The sequence below is a fragment of the Apium graveolens genome, chromosome 10, assembly GCF_009905375.1.
Source record: "Apium graveolens cultivar Ventura chromosome 10, ASM990537v1, whole genome shotgun sequence".
Lineage (NCBI taxonomy): Eukaryota > Viridiplantae > Streptophyta > Magnoliopsida > Apiales > Apiaceae > Apium > Apium graveolens.
Genome location: NC_133656.1, coordinates 41,255,183 through 41,276,735, shown reverse-complemented (window position 1 = coordinate 41,276,735; position 21,553 = coordinate 41,255,183). Strand labels below are relative to the sequence as shown.

The 21,553-nt window shown below is 38.2% G+C and overlaps 1 protein-coding gene across 1 annotated transcript in view; it reads right to left on the bottom strand.

Annotated features, from left to right (window-relative positions):
* Window positions 1-9,390: 9,390 nt before the first annotated feature.
* Window positions 9,391-21,553, bottom strand: part of LOC141690543 (uncharacterized) — a 36,172-nt gene continuing 24,009 nt past the window's right edge. The window contains exon 2 of the mRNA XM_074495334.1: window positions 9,391-9,621. Within this exon, the coding sequence (XP_074351435.1) occupies window positions 9,391-9,621 (231 nt within the window). The remainder of the gene's footprint in view (window positions 9,622-21,553) is intronic.

Here is a 21,553-nt window from a genome sequence, read left to right as displayed (position 1 = left end):
TGTCTCTGACTCCTCTGAGGGGTCCTCCTCCATCTCAGGCTCCTCCTGATCCTCAACATCTAGCAATGCCTCATCATGCTCACGCTCGAACATCTCTGGGTCCTCTATCTCAGGCGCCTACACATTAAACGAGCTAAGTTACTATCATGATACTTATAAGGGTTCCCGTAAGGGTTTTAACTGTCAGCACTACTTTAAGTAGTCCGACCATGAACTTGGCAAGAGTTCTTATTATCTTTGTGAGTTTGTTATTATATCATCGCATCATCTCTGAGGTTTATAACGCTTAGCTCTGATACCATTTCTGTAACACCCCCAGATCCGGGGTCGGGGATCCGGGTTGTCACGGTCTTTCTTTCCACAATATCACTTCACTTAATTAATAATAAATAACATCATGCTGTGACCCCATACTAACACACACCACAACCCGTTATAGTCTCAGAGATGAAATTGAAATAAGTACAAGTCTTTGAATCCACAATTTAAAATTATTACAACCCAAAATGATTACTTGATAATTTACAGTTAATTGCCATTATCTGCCACAAGTTATAATTATACATAATTTGATTCTCAAAAGTAGATGGTCTGAACTACAATGGATCTACCTCTGCAGCTATAGCAGCTACAACATCATCGGGAAGACGCGGGGCGCTTCCCACGCGCTTGCGCTGGGTCTGTTGGAGTCTGGCCATCTCTCCTAACTGTTGTTGTGTGATGAAGAAATAAAGCAAGAGTGAGCCTTACAGCTCGCAAGATAATACATAGTGATAACAATAATATAAGTATCTAAATGGATACTCACTAGAATCTTTATCGTGTGTAAGATAATTACTTACTAGATATAATGTAAAAACAAGGAATGAAGTTACCAATACTTCACCACACTTATATCATTTATAAAGCTACTTGAACTACCACCGTTCAAAGTATTATAAGTTTTAAGAAAAACATCCCATAGATGGGACCACAAGTTAAGACTTGAATAGATTCAATCTTTGAAATATTATTGAATGAAAAAGTTATGAGATACTTTATTTAGTCCCGATATATATATATCCACATATATATATCTCTAAAACATTTCCTGGAACCTCTGTTATGTAAAGTATGAACAGAGTTTGAAACATCCAATGAATTTTGGAAAGGAAAAGAATTTTGGCATAAACCAGATATCTTGCTGATCAGGCAAAGATACCCATAAGTAACCTTTTCTACTAGTAGATGGACGAATTCCCCACTGGTCATCACCCTGGCCGCATTAGGACCTATGCTGGACTGGCACTCAGCCACTTATGCATTTGATGGACTCCCACTGAGCCACTTACACTATCATGGACGCCCACTGAGCCCATGTTGCTTATGCCGACTCAATAGATGGACTTACTTCCCGAACGTTGGGTAAGTAATCAATTCATTTACCAAAACTGCAACCTTGTTGCGAATATAAAATACACCACAGAGCCAGATCCCTCAGGTTTTAAGCGAGTATTTAAATCCCCTTAAAAAAGGAAGATCTTAAATATAAAAATGAGTTTTGGGATCCGCTCTAACTTTTAAAAATCATTTTGAAGACTCGAAAACACTTTATAGAGTGTTTGGAGTAAAGCTGATTTAATGAAGTAAATCGGTCCCCAGAATATTTAGAAAATGACTGAATATTATTAATTAAATAATATTCCCATAAAGAATAATCTTTATAAAAATAATTGAAGTAGAAGTATTAAAACTTATACTTGAAACGAGTATTAAATAACCAAAGATATACTTATATGAAAGTATTATCTTCATTTGAATAATCGAAAATAAGTTTGATTATCGAAACATTATTCTTTAATAAAATACAGAATATATCTCAGCAAATAATCGGAGTCATAGATCCTCAAATGAATATTCAAATAATATTCATTAAATAATATAAACTGAGTCATAAGTCCTCGAATGAATATTTGAAATAATATTCATTAAATAAAATAAAGTTTAAAGTTATCGAATAAACCTTATTCGATTAATAGTTTAGAAAACTATAACCATATATATATATAAATATATATATATATATATATCCATATCCATATATATACAAAATCTACTCGGGATCCTCGACTCCCGGTTTTAGAAAATTTTTCACCTTTGGGTCCCTACACTAAGGGTATATGCAAGATACCGCTATCCTCTAGCATAGGTATTATCAACTGAACCAACAGATATATATTTCAAGAATATGAAACAGGCATGCATATATACCATATCACATGCTACAATATATCGCAAGAATTTGCTAAATAACCAACATGCATCTATCGCAAGATAATGCATATACAAATGTATACATCACAACAACAGTATAACGAATAGAATACTTGCCTGAGCGACTTGGGGGTGAGAAAGGCTCGGGACGAGTCTGATATCCTATAAACAACAAGTAAGTTGGAATTAAACCAAAATCACTTGTAAATCTATACTTTAACTAACTTAGACTCTAACGCTTGTTTTGCGCTCACTGATTTGCTTAAGTCACTCGGGTACCCGCGGCTCCACCATTTTTAATAATTTAACCTTTACGAGTTTTAAAGCGATTCTTTCGCGAATGACTTACCAACTGCCTAACACACTTACCATAAATGTTTCATACATTAATTAACCCTTTTTGGTCTTTAACCTACATTTCAAAGTAAGGCGAGGGAAAAAGTTTCGTTCGCGAAACGCCGTTACTTGAAACGGTCGTTTCTCCTAAACCGTGCATCGTAATCGAACGAACTACATATCAAAACGAAGCTCGTAACATGAGCTATCTAAACATGGCAGTGGTCATAATCTAGCAGGGGGTTCTCGGGTCCTAATGCTATGCACAAAAACAGTCCAAAGAAAATCGGACGTTACGACGGCTATGTTTACGCGATTTCCAAATTTTAAACCATACAAAACCAACCACAAACCAACCTCAAATCCAACATACAACCAACATCCATCCTTATCACATCATAACAACCCCAACCAATTCAATTTAATCATTCATACTTATGCCTAAACTTAACTTTAATCATACTTAAGTTCCTTTAAATCAAAACCACAACAATTACCATTCCATTTCACTACCATTCCAAATCCCAAACTCTAAATCATAACAACAAGCTACAATATCAACCCACTAATCAAAATCATCTTATAATATATAGGAATCTAGGGTTTGGAGATGGTATACCTTCCTTGAAGTGGTGGGTGGAGCTAGGAAGCCTTAAGAAGCTTGGAGAAGTCTTAAGAATGCTTGGATCTTCAAGAAAAACAAGAAAAAGTTCAAGTTAAAAACTTGAAAACACTATTCATTGTCTTCTTCTTTGATTAAATGAAGAAGATTGAGAAAGAATTAATGGCTTAAACTCATGATATAGTCCTAACTAAGCATGAAGATGATTAGGGAATTATCTTACCAATTTAGGAAGCTTGGATCTTAGATTTTGAAAAATCTTGCCTTTAAAAAGTAAGAAAGCCGAGAGCAATGAAGAACTAATGCCTTGGTTGCTTTTTGATTTTTGATGAGAATGATTTTTACTTGGCTTGGTTGACTTGTTTTGTATTTGATTTAGTCAATTACCTTCTTGCCCTTGAAATTGTGTGGTTACAAAGCTACCACACCTCCTTCCTTCCCATGTCATGCTTATGTCATCCTCATGATGTCATCCTCCCTTCCTTGTCCTCTTTCTATTGGTTGGATGACATCATTCCCACTAATCCCTTTGATTAACTTCCTAATCGTTTGCCTAATGACCGCTGATCTGTTATACGGTTCGCTTAACTTTCGTTCTCGTTTATCGTTTGAAGGATCACACCCGGGATCTTATTACTTAGGTTCCCTTAACCTTTCTCAATACATTATATTCCTTTTTATGATCCTCTATTATAATCCTTTAATTTAAATCCTTTTTATCCTGTTACCTTATACTCAATTCTCTCCGTATCTTGTGGATTTCCGGGAAAAACCAAAGTGTTCGGAATTGGATTCTGACGATCTTTACATACACTTATATACTTCATAGAGTACTAATAATATCCCAGAATATCCATAACAGAACCCCTACATAGTGTGGCGTGAAAAGTTTTCTCATTCAGCTAAAACACTATTCACAAGGGTTACAAAAAGTTGAAAATTTTGGGGTTATTACACCTAAGGCTTTTAGAGTCTGGGATCCGCTAACCTAACGCTCGTTACATGGATACCATTGTATAAGTCTTTTATGGACCTCACTCATTACACGGTCAAATAAGCATTTGTGTTGTGAATAAAAAGCATGATTCCGTAATAAGCTCCAGAATTCTTGTAGTGTTGTATGTCACTTTGTGCCTAGAATTTTTATTCTTTGTATAATCATGTGATTGCCTTGAGGATAGTCGAGTCATAATAATTGGTCTAGTTCCGAAGCATATATGTTAAGCATTTCCACACACCACGTTTCTGGCTGTATGTCCGGTTGCATGAGTTTATTGATCTTTAGTCGTCTAACTGCATTTGTTGAGATGTTGCAATTTGGTTGGTTCGTTCGTAGTAAGGGGGATCGCTGTATTTTCATATAGATTGCATTCATGCATGTTTTATTTATTTTTGAGTCTGTGACGCTTGAGGACAAGCATCGATTTAAGTTTGGGGGTGTGATAAGTGGCATTTTAAACCATTTAGAACATCTTAAAATGGCTTAAATTGGTGCATTGAAATCAAGTATTTTGTGTATTTGATGCGTTTTTCTAGTGTTTATGCATTTCAGGGTATTAGTTGCATTTCGGAGGAGTAATCATCAAGAATAAGCCTTGGCATGTGTTCATCATTGAGAGAGGGAAGAAATGGGCAGATTACAGTGAAGGAACGAAGCAAACTCAGGAATTTTCCAGAAGGGTCCTGAGCGCCCGCTCAGCAATGCTGAGCGGCCGCGCAGAAAGCTGACCGCCCGCTCAGCTATGCTGAGCGGCCGCGCAGGGTCGGAAAAAAAGATAATTTATTTTAGGACTTCTATTTCTGTTTCGCTTCCACTTCTACGTAATCTGAGTTTTATGGGACTATTATATAAGTAGATTTGGAGACGTTTTTAAGAGAGAGGATCGTGGTATTACGCAAGGAGCGAAGGAGATAAGGAAGAAGACCGTTTTAGTACACGGCAACGAAGAGGAAGCATATTCTCTTGTGATTCTTGTTTCGTTGTAACGTTGGATGCTAGTTTTCTTACTTTGAACCTATTTACTCTTGTGACGTACTCTGATTTAATATAATTAGTTTAGTTATTCTTTTCTTGTGTTTGTTTATCATGATTTCATATGAACCCATGATGAAGATAAGTGCTATTATGGGCTAATCGTGATCATGGGGTTGCAACGGATTTACTATGGAAGTCTTTAGTTAATTGTTTAATACTTTAGTGTGTGATGATTGTATGATATCTAGTATTGGTTGTGCGTATTCGTTTTATGTGCGTCACGAACATATAAGATAGGGTGTTCATCTCTTGTGAAGCGACGGTGGATCTTGAGATTTAGAACTTGCCATGCTAGCATAGGTTCATGTACGTTGTGCATGATTAGTGGGTAACTCTAACAGTTTTATTTGCCCTATGTAATCAAAAGGAATAACTTGTGCTTAAATCGTTGTGTTGTCAATTTCTGTAGACATATAGGAACTCAACATAATTGATGACTATTCAACTTCTATCTTAATTGTGGATGATTGGTAGAATGGTATTAGTACAATGCAAGTTGGCTTTTATCAGTTTCGTGTTATTCGATTAATATCATCACTGTCACAGGCTAAAGGAAATAACAATGACTATTGAAGGAAGTAGTAATGAAGTTGTGATCTCATGAGTATTTTATTATTGATAAATTGAAGTTCTAATTAAGTGATTAATTAAGTAGTTAATTGTAGTTAATATTTAGTTAATAATTCTAAGTCTTAGTGTCTTAACATTGAGAAGTAATCATACATTGGTGAGTGAGTTTAATTAGACAATAAATTAGTCTGAGTCTCTGTGGGAACGAACTAGAAAGTATTCTATATTACTTGCGAACGCGTATACTTGCGTGAATATTAGCGTGTGTTTTCGCCCTAACAGGAGTCCGCTGCTTTCTTGGGCATGCAGATTTCTATAGGCGTTTCATAAAGGACTTCTCTAAAATCTCTAAACCCTTGTGCAATCTTCTAGAGAAAGATGTTCCTTTCAAGTTTGATGGCGAGTGCCTAGCTGCTTTTGAGAGCTTAAAGAAGAGCTTGATCACAGCACCTGTCATAAATGCACCTAATTGGGATGAACCTTTTGAAATGATTTGCGATGCAAGCGACTATGCAGTTGGAGCAGTTCTTGGACAGAGGAAGAATAATATATTTCATGTGGTCTACTATGCTAGTAAGACCCACAATGGTGCTCAACTGAACTATACTACTACTGAGAAAGAGCAATTGGCTATTATCTATGGTTTTGAGAAGTTTCGATCTTATTTGCTCGGGACGAAGGTGACAGTTTTCACTGATCACGCTGCGATTCGCTATCTCGTCTCGAAGAAGGACTCGAAGCCTAGAGTGATTCGATAGGTTCTTTTACTTCAGGAATTTGAGTTAGAGATCAAGAACAGAAAGGGTACTGAGAATCAAGTTGCTGATCATCTCTCTCATTTAGAAGATCCAAGTGTAACTTCACAGGATAAGACATTGATAAATGAATCTTTTCCCGATGAGCAGCTGTTTGGGGTGCAAGAGGAAGAACCGTGGTTCGCAGACATTGTGAACTACCTTGTGAGAAATATTATACCTCCAGACTTGTCTCCTGGTCAAAGGAAGAAATTTCTTCATGAGGTGAAGTGGTACATGTGGGATAAGCCATTCTTATTTATGCAAGGAGCTGACCAAATCATCAGGAGATGTATTCCGTACAGCGAAACGGGGGGGATCTTGCGGGATTGTCATTCGACTGTTTATGGAGGCCACTATGGTGGAGAAAAGACAGCAGCTTGTATCCTTCAAGCGGGATTCTCCTGGCCATACATTATTTAATAATGTGCATCAGTTCATCTTAAAGTGTGATCGATGCCAGCGTGTTGGAATATGTCCAAGAGGGATGAGATGCCTCTTAATGTGCTTCTCGAGGTTGAAGTCTTCGATATTTGAGGAATTGACTCCATGGGGCCATTTGTCTCATCTTGCAATAATCAGTATATCTTGTTGGCAGTTGATTATGTCTCAAAATAGGTTGAAGTCAAGGCTTTACCGATGAATGATGCGAAGGTAGTGCTTAATTTCTTCATAAGCAGATATTTACAAGATTTGGAACTCCAAGAGTCATAATCGGTAATGAGGGATCACATTTCTGTAATCGCAAGTTCAGTGCCATGATGCAAAGATATAATATGAATCATCACATTGTTACAGCCTACCATCCTCAAACTAATGGTCAAGCTGAGGTATCTAATAGAGAGATCAAGTGAATTCTAGAGAAATTTGTATGTCCATCGAGGAAGGATTGGTCTTTGAAGCTGGATGAAGCTGTTTGGGCATATAGAACAACATATAAGACTCTGCTAGGCATGTCACCATTTCAGTTGGTTTATGTTAAGGGATGTCATTTTTCTGTGGAGTTAGAGCATAAAGCGTATTGGGCTTTGAAGAAGATAAAACCTTGATATGGATGCAGCTGGAAAGAAAAGAATGCTTTAATTGAATGAACTCGACAAGTTTCGGCTTCAAGCGTATAAGAACAACAAAATGTATAAGGAGAAAGTCAAGAGGTGGCACGATAGGGGTCTAGTGCTCAAATCATTTGTGTCGGGGTAACAAGTTCTTTTGTTCAAGTCTCGTCTCCGTCTTTTTCCTTGAAAGTTGAAGTCAAGATGGTCAGGGCCGTTTGTTGTCAAAACTGTATTTCCATATAGAGCGGTGGAGATTTTTGAGAATGATCCAGGCCAAGCATTTAAGGTGAACGGACAGAGGTTGAAGCATTACTTTGGGGATACGGCAAACTGTGAGGTGGTTAGGGTCATTTTATTGTCCACTTGATCTCGGGATTCTACGTCAAGCTAACAACATAAGGCAAGCGCTTCTTGGGAGGCAACCCAAGTTTGTTGTACATTAGTAGATAGAGGAAGAAGAAAACAAGGAGAAAATCACAAAAAAATCAGAAAAAGAAAAAAAATCAGTGTCGACTACAGAGGCACGGCGCGCCCGCGCTGAGAAGCAGGGCGGCCGCACTGAAAGTCCAGTAGCACGGCGCGCCCGCGCTGGTATGCGGGGCGGCCGTGCTGGTTTTCCAGAAGCACGGCGCGCCTGCGCTGCCAGTCGGGGCGGCCGTGCTGGCTCCCTGGACCTGAAAAAAAGGTCAAAAAACGGGAATTTAAACACCAAATCAATTCCCAACCAAATTTTACTCTCCCACTTCCATATTTCCCTCTCCAAATCAATTTCAATCAACCCCATTACTCCCATTATTCCCAAAATCAATTCCCACTTCTTTTTCTAAACTAATTCTATTCTAAAAATCCTATATACACACACACTTATACACAAACTTCTCCATCACTTCTCAAATTTTTAAACACAAATCTCTCTTATACACACATCTTTTCTCTCAACTTGTTCAATCTCAATGGCACCCAAAAGACAACGAACCCAAGTTATCAGCAGCACTACTGATTCTTCTAGTGTTGGGGGTGTGAGATCCAGGTTTACAACTCCGGAGGCTGAGGCAGAGTATACGAGGCTGCTTTCGAAGCTCATAGCCAAGGAGTGAGGTTTTCTGCCATCGAGGAGAGATAGTAAGTTGTTGGAGATGATTGTGGAGATGGGTTGGATTGCTTTTTGTGAGGCACCAGTTGCGGTGCCTATGAGTGTGGTTCGCGAGTTTTATGCGAATACGAAGGCAGAAAATAATGGTTTTACTGTGGTGAGGGGGTTGATGGTGGAATACAGTGTTGAGGCTATTCATAGGGTGATCAATCAGCCCGGGAGGAGGCCGGAGCAGGAGGATTGGAATGCTAAGACGAAGGATGATTTTAAATTAGATTTGATTGTTGCTACATTGTGTGTGCACGAGACTCACTGGAAGTTCAAGAGGGGCACGAATGAGTATACCACTTTCCCTGCCTCGTGCATGAACAGGTTTGCACGTGCATAGAATTCATTTATTTGTGCCAACATCATGCCATCTTCTCAGGTACATGATGTTACTGTAGAGCGTGTACGCTTATTATGGGAGATTCTTCAGGGAGATTATGTGGATCTCGGGATGGTGATTTATCAGTGTATTTTGAGGTTTTTGCGAGGCAGCACTACGTGTTCTATTCCCTATGCATCCATTATGATGAAGCTGTATGTGGCGGTTGGAGTTCATTGGCCCGCACACGAGCAGCTGCAGCTTCTTAGTGCCCCGATTGATAGTTCGACATTGTTGAGTATGCAGGACTAGTACGGTGGTAAGCCTTATCCGAAGGTGCTCGATTACTCTTATGATCACTTGTCGGGTGGCCGTCCAGCTGATCGGACATATGCGGGTGGTACAACTCAGGAGAGCAGAGCCGCATGGAGAGCTCAGTTGGGTGAGGTCGGTCTTTCACAGTAACATCAGCAGCAGTAGGAAGCAGAGGGTAGTGCTGGTTTGGGTTCAGTGCAGTATAGGCGCTTGATGAGGAGGATGGATGTGATGCATGACATCCATAGTAGGTCGGTACATGATCTTACCCAGGTGTTGGGGACTGCATTTAGAGCTACAGGAGTTGATATCTAGTGGCCAGTATTAGGTGAGGACTCTGTGTACCCGACTCCAGACACACCTGACACGCCACCCCATGAGGGTGATGACCCTGATCTTGATTAGGTATGCCTGATTGCTTACTATTACCTTCACTGGGGAAAGTAAATATTTTAAGTTTGGGGGTGATAGTTAAGGAACATTTGTTTATGTGTGGTCATATAGTTTTCATATTCATGATAGTTTAGTTTCATATAGTTACATATTTGTCATGTAGTTTTTTTATTTTACATACTAGTTTGTTGCATATAGTTCATACATTTGCATTATAACATGATCCATTTAGTTTACTTTTCTGACTGATTTGTGATATTGATGCTAGTGTAATGATGTCGTATATAGGGATGTTAAGTCCTATCGAGTTGATTTGCAGGCTAGAGACAATAAAATTTCACTAAGTCTTATAGATTGCTTGAGTGCTATATCATGGTCATGGTTTGTTTGTTTGTCAAGGTTTAATCACTTATTTATATTTAGAATTGAGGATATTCTTCTAATGATAAAATAACATGGATATTTAAAAATTAAAAAAAAAATGGATTTCATTGCTAGTTGATGTGGCTAGGTGTCAAATGGCTAGTAGCCGGCTCATTTTATATGAGTAGTCTAGGGTTGAGCGAGATGGAGCGAAACGCACTCGTTCATAAATTTGTGGAAAAAAAAATAGTGAAAAAAAAAATTATATGTCTTTATGCATAATTGATCACGAGTGGGCTCTTTAATACTCGAGTTATTAAGTTCTTAGGGGACTTTGTGCCTAGTGACCTAAGGCTTTTATAGTCTGGGATCCACTAACCTAACGCTCGTTATATAGGTATTATTGCATAAGTCTTTTGTGAACCTCACTCATAGAATGATCAAATGAGCAGATTGTTTATGTCTTATGAATAAAAGCATGAATCCATATAATAACTCTGATATAAAAATTGAAGTGTTATAAGTCATTTTGAGTTTAGCTTTTATTTTATCTATAACCTTGTGATTGCCTTGATGAGTAGTGAGTCATGATTATTGATCTAGTTGTGATAGTATATCTGTTAAGCAAATGCACACACGCACGTTTTTGGCTTGTAAGTTAAATTATGGGATTTGATTGATCTTTGTGTGAATAACTGCATTTGTTGAGATGTTGCTCATTGGTTGGTTTAGTTATTATGAGGGGATCGTTGCATTCATGTAGCTTGCATTCATGCATTTTTATTTCTTGTTCTTTGAGTCTGTTTATGCTTGAGGACAAGCATCAGTTGAAGTTTGGGGGCGTGTTAAGTGGTATTTATGTCCACTTAGAATGCTCTATAAAGGCTTGGATTGATATTTTGTACTCAAGTTATTTGTGTTTTTGATGTATTTTTGATGTGTTTTTGTAGTGTTTTGCATTTCAGGCATATATCAGGGATCAAGGTGATTTAGCATTACTTTGATGCTAAAATGGTGTTAGGAAGGAGTCGTGAAGATCGCTCGTACAAAAGCCATCAAGAATCAGCAAATAAAGAAGGCAATTTCAGTTTTTCCAGAAGGACGGCGCGCCCGCGCTGTGCTAGCGCGCGCCCGCGCCAGAGAAGCAGAATGTCAGTGTGCCCGCGCTGGTGAAGTACGCGGCCGCGCCAGGTTGGGATTCCAGATTCCTGTTTCAATTATAATATTGTTTTCTGGGCTTCTGGATTAAGTGGGCTGCTATATAATGACAACTAAAAGACGTTTTTTCTCAACAAAGCTTAAGGATAAGACAGCGAGAAGACCTATAGCACAATTCAACCAAGGCGAAGAAGATCTAGTTTATTCTTGTGATTCTTTATTCTAAGTTATAATCTTGGATGCTCGTTTCTTGTTTGTTGAACCTAATACTCTTGTTTAACATACTTTGATTATTATTCATATTTATAAAGACCAGATTTGCATTGCTCCAGAAGATAAGGAAAAGACTACCTTCACATGTCCGTTTGGGACTTTCGCCTTCAGAAGAGTTTCTTTTGGTTTGTGTGGAGCACCTGCATCATTTTAGAGATGCATGATGGCTATCTTCTCTAACATGATTGGTCATAATGTGGAGGTATTAATGGACGATTTCTCTGTGTTCGATGATTCTTTTGACGAGTGCTTGCAAAAGCTTTGCGCCATTCTTAAAAGGTATGTTGAAACCTATCTGGTTCTCAACTGGGAGAAATGTCATTTCATGGTGGAACAAGGCATCATTCTTGGGAAAAAAGTCTCTAGTAAAGGTCTTGAGGTAGACAAATCCAAAACCTTCATCTACCAATTTATGTTAAGGGAGTCCGCAGCTTTCTTGTGCATGCGGGTTTCTATAGGAGTTTCACCAAGGACTTCTCTAAAATCTATAAACCTGTTATTTCTAGAGAACTAACAATGAGATTTACAGAAGGGGGGTTGAATGTAAATCTCAAAACTCTTTCAAGTTTTGAGCAGTTTATAAAGACTGTGTGTTCAAGATGAACAAGTGTGTGAATTGCTTTAAGCTGATACAGACAGATATATATTCAAACACAAATGTAAAGAACACAATAAACCTTTAAAAACTTTTCTGGTGGATTTGTTGTTCCACCAGAGATGGTATTTCAGAAATTCTGTGATCTAAGAATTTGATCACAGCTGCATCCTAGTACAAACTAGATAATTTTTCTCTCAAGATTTTTCTAAACAGCTCTGGAAAAATTCTTATCTAATTACTAGCTACTACTTGGTTTATATATTACCAAGTTTACAAGTGAAGACAAGGATATATAAAATAATAAAGTAAGATCTCCACTTGTTTCTTCTCCAGTTCACTCCAGTACTTTGTTGACTTAATGTCTCTTTATACTAGAGTAGAACGGCTGCTTTTTCTGATGTTCCTGAAATTAGGCTGCCACATTTCAGTTATCTCTGTTCACCCACGTGCCTCTGTTTGTAGGTACAACTACCACTTATCAACGGTTAATCAACAGAACATCCGTTGAAGCTTTCATCCGTTGATGCACTCATCCGTTGAAGGATGTTATCCGTTGAAGCTTTAGAGACATCCGTTGAAGCTTAGCTTCTCATCCGTTGATACCACTTCATTTATACAAAATTACAAGGCATGAAATATTTACAATTGGCCTTCCTATCTGCATATCTTCTAGTAGTCAACATGACTCATAGTTTCTCTCAACTTCTAAGAATTACATCTTAAATACAGAGACTGAAATATGCTACAACACTAGACTTATTTCTAAGTAAAGCTACACCATCAACGGATAGCCAAAGTGGTCTTATCCGTTGTGGCTACAGACACTGAATTTCTACTTAAGTGTTTTGTTAAACATATCATCAAACTAATGCACATATATTCCTAACAATCTCCCCCTATTTATGTCTATAAGAATTGTAGGCATAAATTCAGGGTTAACTTGATGATAACAAAACACTTAACAGATATATGAATTGAAACTAAGTAGAAATTTGAAAATGCTGCAAAAATGTATGTACTAGGAGGAAATTGAAGATTTACAGTATTTCCAAGGATACTCCTTTAGCCTGAGCAAATCATCTTTTTCTTCTTTGTTCCCTGGTTTTCTTTCCTAGCCCTTTGTCATTTTCCTCAATTTGGAGTTGGAGTTGTCTGAAGAATTCAGCTTCATCTTCAACACTGATATCCAACTTAGATTGCATTTCCTTGAGAGTTTCATTGCTGGCAATCTAGAGTTGGTCTTCAAGTCTGAAAAATCTTCTGACTCCTTTATCATCTCTAAATTCCATCAACCAATGAGGTGATTTGTGAATTGTAATTCCCCTTTCTAGAATGAGTAAAGTCCTGGGTAAAGCATTGGGCTCCCTCCAAGTTTTCCTTATATTGGCAATCTTGTTGAGAATTTCAGTCTTGGCAGTTCTGGTAAAGCCAGAATCCTTTTGTATAGCTGAAAAGACTCTAATCAAGGTAGAGTAGCCTTCATTCAGAATCCTGTGGAGAGGCCATGTTCTTTCCCCAGCTCCTTTGTATCTGAACACTAATCTCTCTGGTAGCTGTCTGTAAGCAGCTATTCCTCTTACATCCTCCAGCTCATCCAGATAGAGTTCAGTGTCTGAAATTTCTTTTATGTCACAGATGTGAACATAATCATCTTTAGAAATGGATGGTTTAGGCTTAGGCTTTTGTTTTTGAGTGAATTTCTTAGAGGTTATGGGAGGTGTAGATTTGGGTTTTCTTTTCTGTTTCTTTGGTAGTGGAAGAGTGGTTAGAAAGGTAGGCAATTTGATGGTGTCCCAATCAATAGGTTCCTCTTTTGGAATGATTGGTTCACCATGGATGTTTATAGTGGGATTAGCAACAAGAGGTTCAGGTATGGAAGGTAGTGGTTTAGATATAGATTTGGTTACTTCAGTATTATCTTCACTCCTTCTATGTGCCTTGGCCTTTCTTCTGTTTCCCTTTTGCCATTCCTCTCTTTCTTTCATACTCTCACCAAATATACTCCCAAAAACCTCATCTAGGTTTGCAATCTTGTCTTCACCCCTGACTTCAATTCCTTTCTCTTCTTCAACTTGACTTGACTTTAGCTGTTGTTCAAGCTTTGCTTGTGCTCTTTTGTCAGCCTTTAGTTGCTTGACTTCTTCCTTCTTGGCTATTGAGAATTTGGGATGTCCTTGCATCACACATATGCTCTTTCCCTCTCTAGAGATAATAGCCCTATTTCTCCTTACAGCCTCATCCATGGTCTCTTTGAGATAAGCAATACTCCTACCTAAAAGCTTGTTCTCATCAGCTTTTGGAGGAGGAAAGTCCACTTCTTTTAAAGGATTCTTTGTAGAGTCCTTATTGGATCTTTTATTGGGCTTGAGAATTATAGCTTGTAGTTCTTTGGAAGAAGCTTCTCCATCCTTATGTCTCCCTACTGGCTTGAGCTCCATGTTGATTGGTTCAATCTTTGTGCTATATTTCACAGATGTTGATTTATCTTGTGTAGAGCCAAACAACAGTTGCAACCTTTCATCAATTCTCCTCCTTTGCTCTTTCACTTGAATTTCAGCTGCTGCTAGCTGAATCAAATCAATTCCATCAGGCTTTCCTTTGATTTGAATGATTGGAGAAGTAGTGATGGCAGGAACTAGCACTTTAGATATTTTGATTTTTGTAGATGGCTCTCCTTCCCCTTCCCTTTTACTCTCCCCCTTTTTGTTATCATCAAGGAGAGGGGTCAAGCCTTGTGCTTTTGCCAGCTGCATTAGGAGACTGGTTTGAGATTGTTGGTTGTGAAGAATGGTGGCCACAGAATCTTCAATAACTTGAACTCTGTCTTCCAACTTGGCCAGCCTTTTCTCAGTAACTGATTCCTTTTTCAATCTCAAAACCAAGTCCTGCAATGTACCATAGGGCATGACTGAATCCAATTTTTCAGAACTGTAGGATTTCAAGTCAGCAATATCCTTCCTGAGATCATCCATACTCAGATTCTGCTTTACTTGCTGCAACTTCATGAGATGCAGTGAGTCCAGGTGAGCTTGAAGGATAGCCTTGATACTTGCATGTGAAGTGTTCTGAATGGCCTGTTGAATAGTGTTGATTTGTTTGACTAAGGAGACATTGAATTCCCCTGATCTATACTCCTTTGTCAAAGCCCATTCAGGTAGATTTGGAATTGAACTAGGGCCTTCATCTCCCCCTAAGTTCATGCTTCCATCAAAAGAAACAGAGTCATCATCATCAGAATTTACTCCAAATTCCTCAGATGGCTCACCAGCTGTAGAAGGCATCTTTTTAATAGCAGCTTTATCCCTTTGAAGAGAGTCTGTTGTGTGTACTAGATGTAGTGTCTTTTCTGCCTCCTCATTGCCCTGAGCAGCCAACATTTGATAGGCTGACACAGGATGAGTAAAAGTGTCAGCATCCAAGGAAATGTTATCAATTACAGCTTTGTAATGTTGCTGAAATTGTCTTTCCTTTTCAGCATCATCCACAATCATTGACTCAATAGCAATGGCTGGTTCCACCCTTATATCTACTGTACCTGCCTTTCTCTCTTTTTCTCTATTTTCTTGCATCAGGGGCTCCCCCTGGCTCACACAACTCACTCCCTCACCTTCACCTACTAAGGTGGTACTCCTCTCACTTACTTTTGCCATGCTGGAAGAAATAGCATGCATTTTTGAGCTCTCAATCTCTCCTTTTGCCTGGGAGCAACCCAGCCTCTCACTCAAATTTTCACACCCTTCCCTCAATCCTAAGAGTGATTGCACAGTATTCATGTCTTCTACACTTGGAATTGATTCAGTTATGTGTGGAGAGACTATCAACGGATGTGGAATATCCGTTGAAGGTGAAACTGATGTTATCAACGGATAACTGCTGTTAAGCTTATCCGTTGAAGAGCAACCACTTGTCAACGGATGAGTGATATCCGTTGAAGAAGGAAAAGAAGTTGAAATTGAAAGTGATATAACTGTTGAATCTGTGTAGATTGATTTGAGATGTGGTGACACAGATCCTTCAATTATATCTGAAAGAATTTGCGGGTGATCCAACAAATCATCTAAGAGATGATGATCACCTGTATTTGAGTGGGGCTCCTCCCTGAGTTGTAAAGAGGGAGAATCAGGAATTGATGGGAATAACATATCCACATCCAGAGATGGTGATGAAGTGTTTGGTGATTGATGTGTGATTATTGTGAGAGAATGGGGCTGTGACTCCACATTTATTGGAGCCACATCAAACTGAGTTTGAGAAGGCATAGATACAGATGGATGTATCTGTGCAGTGTGTGCACCCTGTGTAGAAGATTGGGTTCTAGCCTTCTTTCTTCTAATAAAAGCTTTTGTTGGTGAGTGTTTGGCTTCAGTGTCCCTCCCTCGTTTGTTCTGTGTTCCTGGTTGGGAACTATTTTCAATAGTAACATCCTTTTTGGAGGATGCAACTAGGGATGTGTTAGATACCTTTTCAACCACCACAGCTTTTTGAGAAACTGTGGCTTGGCTAGCTTGGGAAGCACTTAACTCTCCTTCCTTATCCTGGGGGTTTCTTTGATGTTCACCCCTCCCCTCACCACTCACACCCTGTTCACTCCCCTCAGGGTTAATGGTTGGTGTTACAACTGTTGTCTTTTGAGAAACAACAGAGGTGGTTTTCTTTGTCTTTGATTTTGAAAGTTTAGTTTTGGTGACCTTGGTAGAAATCTGTTGGGGCATTGTCACAGATTTCATGGCCACACTAGAAGATAAAGAAATAGAGGGGTTGGAAGAAGTAGGAGTTGTAGAAGCAATTACCTCACCTACCTGAGGTGCATTCATGATTGGTAAATATACCAATGGCACACTGCTGTTGAGATCCATTCTCAATAAATCTGCAAGAACTCTTTTCTCTTGTGCCCAGCACTTGAGTTTATTATTCTCATTGATTATGACCAAACCTTCAGCAACATGGTTAGCCAATAACATAAAGAATCTAGCATAATAGATGTTATTAGGTCTATTAGCTTTGTTACCTAATCTAGTACCCAATTCTAGCATCACATAGTTGCTAAGGTTAAAATACCTATCAGAAACAAGCATATAGAGCATATTAACAAGAGATGAAGTTATGGCATCAAAATTACTAATTTTCCCAGAGAAAACCTTTATAAAGGCATCCCCAAGAAAACTCCATTCTTTCCTAAGGCCTTTTCTTCTAATACTCCCTAACCTAGCAGAGTTAAGAGAATAACCTATGGAATCTAACATGCTGGATACATCATTATCAGTGTGTGGTGTCATGGCATTGTTCTCAGGTAATTTAAAACATGCTTGTAAATCATCACAGTTAATACAGTGATTTTTACCTTTGAGAGTGAAGGAGATAGTCATATCTATGGAGTTGAACTCAGCAGTTGTCCAAATCTCCTCAACTACTTCACAGTAAATCGTTGGGGCTTCCAGCATTGCATAGCTAAGTTTACAGTTTTTGATGAAGTCCATCATTTTGTGATAGTCTGAATGGGCTTCATTCTTTTCTACCAAAGCTATGAAATTGTTCTTCTCATAGATGAACCCAGATTGAGACATAATTTTCACGACTGGTGCCATTGTTGGGAGTAGAAATTGCAGAGAATAACTTGAAGGTTTTGCAGAGAGAAAATGGTAAATGCTTGAAATTTTAAGAAAGCGTAAAGTAAAAAATGAACAATCAGAAGGGCTTATATGCTTTCAAAAAAAAATTAGTAAAAGATTAATCAATAAGTATATATTAGTGAATTTCAGCCGTTTAAGAATAAACTGTAAGTATTCTAACAACTACCTTTAAAACCAATACATACAGATGTATGTATGAGTATCAACGGTTAAGAAAATAGAATCAACGGCTGTGAAACACCTGAATCGACTGATGTGACATTTCAACGGATAAGGCAAATTGTCATCCGTTGAAAGGTACTTCAGTTTTATCCGTTGACGGATAAAAATTCCAGAAATGTATTTGTCTTTCAACGGATAATGAATATCCGTTGATAGAGCAATTTTGACTTTCAACGGATAGGAAACATCCGTTGATGGTATAAACTTTGTTAAAAGTCAAATTTGTTCTAGCAACTAATATATTTCAGGCTTCAATTCAAATTGCAATAAGGACATGAATTTTAAGAGTAATTAAGCATACCTAGCTCACTTACTAATCTTGTGAATGTTGATTCATCAAGTGGCTTGGTAAATATGTCTGCAATTTGTTGTTCACTTGGAACAAAATGTAGTTCCACTGTACCATTCATGACATGCTCCCTAATGAAGTGGTACTTGATATCAATGTGCTTGGTTCTTGAGTGCTGTACAGGATTCTCTGTTATGGCTATGGCACTTGTGTTGTCACAAAAGATAGGAATTCTATCAACATGAAGTCCATAGTCAAGGAGTTGATTTCTCATCCATAACACTTGAGAGCAGCAACTTCCAGCAGCAATGTATTCAGCCTCAGCTGTAGAAGTAGAGACTGAATTTTGCTTTTTGCTAAACCATGATACAAGCTTGTTTCCCAGGAATTGGCAGGAGCCTGTTGTACTTTTCCTGTCTATTTTGCAACCTGCATAGTCTGCATCTGAATAACCAATTAGATCAAAGCCAGATTCTCTAGGATACCAAATACCTAAATTTGGTGTACCCTTGAGATATCTGAAAATCCTTTTGATAGCTATTAAGTGAGACTCCCTAGGATCAGCTTGAAATCTAGCACACAGACATGTAGCAAACATTATATCTGGTCTGCTAGCAGTTAAATATAAAAGTGAACCAACCATGCCTCTATAACTTATAATGTCCACAGACCTTTCAGTCTTATTTAATTCAAGTTTGGTGGCAGTGGCCATGGGAGTTTTTGCAGATGAACATTCCATTAAGTCAAACTTCTTTAAAAGATCATGAATATATTTAGTTTGACTAATGAAAATTCCATTACTAACTTGTTTAATTTGTAAACCAAGAAAATAGGTTAGTTCTCCCATAAGGCTCATTTCATAATTACTTTGCATTAGCTTAGCAAACTTTTTACAAAGTTTATCATCTTTAGAACCAAATATTATGTCGTCTACATAAATTTGAACAAGTATACTAGAGCCATTAACATTCCTAAAGAAGAGAGTTTTATCAACAGTACCTCTAGTGAAGTGATTCTCCAAAAGAAATTTTGATAAGGTTTCATACCAGGCTCTAGGTGCTTGCTTCAGTCCATAGAGTGCTTTCAACAGATAATATACATAGTCTGGAAAATTTGGATCTTCAAATCCTGGAGGTTGACTTACATAGACTTCTTCCTCTAATTTCCCATTTAGAAATGCACTCTTGACATCCATTTGATAGACTTTGAAATTGGCATGAGCTGCATAGGCTAGAAAAATTCTGATGGCTTCAAGTCTTGCAACAGGAGCATATGTCTCATCAAAATCTATTCCCTCTTGCTGAGAATAGCCTTTAGCAACCAATCTGGCTTTATTCCTTATGATAATGCCATTTTCATCCATCTTGTTTCTGAATACCCATTTTGTGTCAATAGGACTCTTGTTCTTTGGTTTGGGTACCAGCTTCCAAACTTGGTTTCTCTCAAATTGGTTTAGCTCTTCCTGCATAGCTAATATCCAATCTGGATCCAATAAGGCTTCTTCCACTTTCTTAGGTTCCTCCTTAGATAGAAAACTACTATACAGACATTCATCTTGAGTAGCTCTTCTTGTTTGCACTTTAGATGATGCATCACCAATGATCAGTTCAAAGGGATGATTCTTGGTCCATTTCTTTTGAAGTGGAAGATGTGCTCTAGTTGAGGTGGCCTCAGTATTGTCATGATGTGAGACAGAGTGTTGACTAGTTGAAACTCCCCCTGAGTTGTTGGTCCTTTGCAGGGAACTTGGAGTTCTATCAACTGATGATGTAAATCGATTATCCGTTGATAAACTATGATCAACGGATGCTTCATTTAGTACTTCAACGGATGATACACCATGTCTTTCAACGGATACTGCATTGCCTCTATCAACGGATGCAGAATTCTGACTTTCAACGGATGCAGTATTTTGTGCATTATCCAAGGGCATGTTTTGAATCCCTTTTGAAGTGTTATCTCCATCAGTCTCCTCTTCACTATCATCACAATATATCTCAATGTTGTCAAATTTGAGTCTCTCATATTGTCCCTCATCTGTTAGTCCATCAATCTTTTTATCATCAAACACAACATGCACAGATTCCATAACAATGTTGGTTCTTAGATTGTAGACCCTATAAGATTTTCCAGCTGAATAACCAACAAATATCCCTTCATCAGCCTTTGCATCAAACTTCCCTTTATGGTCAGATTGATTCCTTAGTATAAAGCATTTACATCCAAAGACATGAAGAAAGTTTAGAGTTGGTTTTCTTCTCTTGAACAACTGATAAGGAGTCATGCCTTTAGCTTGATTGATCAAAGAGATATTTTGAGTGAAACAGGCACAATTAACAGCTTCAGCCCAGAAATATGTTGGTAACTTTGATTCTTCAAGCATTGTTCTGGCAGCCTCAATTAAAGATCTGTTCTTTCTTTCAACTACCCCATTTTGCTGAGGTGTTCTTGGAGCTGAGAACTCATGCATGATTCCATTTTCTTCACAGAACAGCCTCATTGATAAATTCTTGAACTCAGTTCCATTGTCACTCCTGATATTCCTAACCTTCAGGTCAGGATGATTATTGACTTGCCTGATGTGATTGATAATGATTTCACTTGCTTCATTCTTTGATCCAAGAAAATAGACCCATGAAAACTTTGAGAAATCATCTACAATCACTAAGCAATATCTTTTTCTTGCAATTGACAATACATTGACTGGTCCAAACAAATCCATATGTAGCAGCTGTAATGGTTCATCAATTGTTGTTTCAAGCTTCTTTTTGAATGATGCTTTCCTTTGTTTGCCTTTCTGACAAGCATCACACAAACCATCCCTTGAGAATTCAACAAGAGGAATTCCTCTTACTAGGTCCTTTTTGACTAGATCATTCATTGTCTTGAAATTCAAATGGGATAGCTTCTTGTGCCATAGCCAACTCTCAACTGAACTTGCTTTGCTGAAGAGACAAGTAATAGATTCTGCATTTGCAGAGTTGAAGTCAGCTAAGTACACATTTCCTTTTCTAACTCCAGTTAGAACCACTTTGTTGTCTTTCTTACTAGTGACAACACAGGCTTCAGAATTGAAGGAAACTATATTCCCTTTATCACATAGTTGACTGATGCTCAGTAAGTTATGTTTGAGACCATCAACTAATGCAACTTCATCAATGATGACATTCCTTGTTGAAATCAAGCC